Source organism: Ixodes scapularis, unplaced genomic scaffold (genome assembly GCF_016920785.2).
Source record: "Ixodes scapularis isolate PalLabHiFi unplaced genomic scaffold, ASM1692078v2 PGA_scaffold8__174_contigs__length_109621045, whole genome shotgun sequence".
Classification (NCBI taxonomy): domain Eukaryota; kingdom Metazoa; phylum Arthropoda; class Arachnida; order Ixodida; family Ixodidae; genus Ixodes; species Ixodes scapularis.
In genome coordinates, this window is record NW_024609883.1 from 109,119,898 (window position 1) to 109,123,535 (window position 3,638).

At 50.1% G+C, this 3,638-nt stretch overlaps 1 protein-coding gene across 1 annotated transcript; it reads left to right on the forward strand.

The window, feature by feature from the left end:
* The first annotated feature begins 200 nt into the window (after positions 1-200).
* Positions 201-1,859, forward strand: LOC8024786. The gene is made up of 2 exons (XM_029977819.4): positions 201-1,524; positions 1,658-1,859. The coding sequence occupies exons 1-2, from the start codon at positions 1,267-1,269 to the stop codon at positions 1,784-1,786; spliced, it is 387 nt and encodes a 128-aa protein (XP_029833679.3). The 5' UTR covers positions 201-1,266; the 3' UTR covers positions 1,787-1,859.
* The last annotated feature ends 1,779 nt before the right edge of the window (positions 1,860-3,638 follow it).

The following is a 3,638-nucleotide window of genomic DNA, read 5'->3' on the forward strand; positions in this document are numbered from 1 at the left end:
GCACATAAATACACGTACGAAGCGGTTTTAGCACCGTTTTTCAGGCCACGAATTTAAAATAAAAACGCCGTAAGTGACCAATTATTTTGTCTGTGTGACTGAGAAATGTTCCAATGTGCCTAGTACGTACGAATTATTCGTGATATTTGTCCTTCTAATCGAGCGCAGAGATAAAATGTACTCGCTTTTTCCCATAGAAATGCAAAGTATACGCCGACACTCAAAACATCACTTGCTGCATGATTGAAGACCGCGTCTTTCTTGATGAGTGTATCGATAGGGACCTGGCATTCCTAAAGTCTATACTGAACTCCATGCACTAAAACGCATGCAAAAGAGATCTACTTGCAATGATCCCCCAGCTTGGCAAGCAAACTATGTTTCTCGAATTAAGTGCCAATGAGATCCGCTGACCACATCTCGGGGTGCTCTGTCCTTTGATCCGCGACAGTAACGGAGCCGAGATCGGTGATCCCATGAGTGAACTATGCTCCCTGTAGTGAGCGACTTACCGTGAAATACCGGGCAAGCACCCACTCAAAATTTAGAGATGATCGTTAAAAAATAGGGAATGGGCGCTTGTCCGGTCATCAATTTTACATATAAATGGTCTGCACGTATTTCCACAGGTCTTACAAATATGTGTGTGGGCGCTCAACGTGGAATCGGCGGATGCGCGGTATTCTACGGTAGGTCAATGAGGATTCATTCACTTGCTCTATGTACTTCAACAAACTGGTGGGCGTGGTATTGCGCATTCTCAGCAGCGTGCTGCTGGCTACCAATCCCTTCGGCCGCCACCGTGGCCTTGACTTCTTCAAGTGCATTGAATTCCAAAACTGCGGGAGTCTGCGCACCTACACACTGCTGTGGCTCGAGGCAGATCCCCAGGAATCCATATACGAGCACATGCGTCTCATCACAGGCTTGTGATCGGTGTCTGCTGCTTACCTGCCCCACACCTACGCCAATCAAGTCCACAACCAGACTTTCAATGGTTGTAAGAAGAACGATCTCGCACGGTGCTGTTGCTTCAAAGTTTCATATTGGCCGCTTGATACCACTAGCGTGCTGCTACCTCTGAACAAAGGCGATGCTTGTCGCGATCACTGCAGAAAACGGGCGCTTCTACTGCATGCCAAACTTGCTGAAAAAGCTTATGCTGCTTTCGACGAGTTCCCCCTTGACAACCGCTTGACATTGCTGGAGTATTTGGACATCATCAGGGCCATGTTTTGACGACCCACTGTGCTCTGCAAGTGCACCATGACTGAGTTGTGGACGGACACCTTCAATCCATGGATCGTCACTGTGCTCAACTCCAACATGGATCTCAAATTCATCATCGACGGGTACTCCTGTGCGGCGTACATTGTCGAGTATGTAAACAAGAGCAATTATGGCGGGAGCAGCCTTCATCGCCAGCTTGTGCAGCTGCAGGTGGACCATCCAGAACTCGACTTCGTTGCACTAATGAAGAAAGTCTGCATCAACATGCTCAACTCCACCGAGATGTCTTGTCAGGTAATTACCTTTCCCATCCCGCTCCTGCTCGCAATTTCTGAAACTTCGCTTCTCGGCAAACACATAACGCTTGTACTTTCTACGCACTTCAGCTACGGCAAAAATATATGGTGCATATTTCTTTTCTATGCAGGAGGCAGCCTGGCATTTGCTACGCCCACCCATATCGGAGACAAGCTGCAAAGTCGAGTTTGTGCCAACCATGTGGGCCAGCGATCGAGTCAAGAGCCACAAGGAACGAGAGGAGATAGATGCCGAGTGACTCGACGGCTGAGTCCGCCGACCTCTGGACCATGTATGAACAGCGCTTGCAGAACATGGACGATTTTTGCCTAGCCGACTTTGCAGTGTGGTCCATTGTTGTTCGTGATTGCGGGATGCCTCTGATGTTTACTATTTATCAACGGCGCATGCGGGTTCTCAAGTATACCAATTACCATATGAGGGAGAAGTTTCCCAAGTACAAGTGCGAAGTGGTTACACTCCATTCTTCTTTTTCTTCAGATGCGAGCACGCCGAGATCACCGACCACACGCGTTTCCTCCAGCCGTATGACGAACATTGTGAGGTTATCGTGGTCAAATTCGGCCAGTACGCAGTGGTTGATATCGACAAAAATCTTGCCGAGTACAACGTGCTGTGCGCTATTGTACAGGAACATGGAGGCCGTGGATGCCGCGCAAGACCGCACGGTAGAAGCACAAGCTACCGTCACTGCCAACAATCACGGCATTGAGATATTGTAGTTTGGCCACGTGTCCAGTGCTGTACGCCAACATACCGAAATCCTGCCGTCACCTGCGCCTCACGATCCCGGAGCAACGCGATTTCTTGCTCACACTGCTAGAGGTGTTGCTTGACATCGGCCACGAGCACTGCCTCCAGCTCTTCCTAACTGGTGTGGCGGGCAGCGAAAAGACGTTTACGCCCAATGTAGTCAGGGAGACGGTGATTCACACAGGCACAGGGATGCAGAAACAACGCATACGTAGCGTGCGCACCCACGGGCAAGGTGGCAGTGGCAAAACTGACTATTCGGCATTCAGAATTACCATATCCAGAAGATCTAGCCCCTCACTTTCACGTGAGGTTATCCAGTCGTATCCGTTAAACATTTGCCGAGGTGCGACTCGTGTTTGTCGACGAAGAGAGCACGATCTGGGCCGGAATGCTGTGCACCATCCACTCGTGTATGGGCGACATCAGCGGCGACTTCGACGATCCAATCGGTGGAATGAACACTGTCTTCTGTGGCGACAAGTGCCAGTTGCCCGGCTGTCTTTAAAACCCCATGTGATTCCGTTGACGGTGCAACGCTTTGGCATTCCCTCGAATTCAACTCTCTCACCCGAATTATGCGCCAGCCAGAATTCATATTCTCTGCAATACTCACCAAGATCAACAGTGGCGACGGTCTCGCGGCGAAGGAAACTGTAAGGATTTAGCAACGCTTCAGAACAGCCCAGTGGTGCAACAACAATGTGCCCGCTACCATGAGCCTCTTTCATAGAAACTGCGATGCAGGGGTGGAACGGCTGCGCCATTTGCGCCATTTTGCGCCAGACGCATGTGTCTGCGCCATCCTGCGCCATGTTGCAGAAACTGCGCCACAGCCAATACCTCGCGCCATTATACGCCAAATCGCAAGACGTGCGCCAAAAAACTTTTTTTTATTTCGTCTTAGTTTCGGTTTCTATCGATTCGATTGGCAACAATGAGGGCGTTTAGCCTGGTCGGCCTTGCAATCCTTTGTTGTGTTTATTCCCCCTGTCTGTCCCGAGTCGGAAGCGCGCGAAAAAAACTCGGATTCTAAGCGCTACACCACCTGCGACTGGATTGTTATTCTTCAACCATAAGCGGTAGGGCAAGTCGGCCGAGGTGAGGTCGAGTCGTTAAGCATCAGATTGCATGAGGCTCTGCGGCCCGGAATCCGGACGTCATCCAGTCGAAAACAAATGAGCAAAAGATTCCTTTTAGTACTTCATCCTTAGGAGTTGGAACCGCATTCTCGCAAGATAAATCGTGATTCGATAGAACTGAAACGCGGTCCGATCCGAAACCTTGCCGGCCAGCAGCTCTTACCTTGCCGGCCAGTAGCTCTACTTATCTGCTCG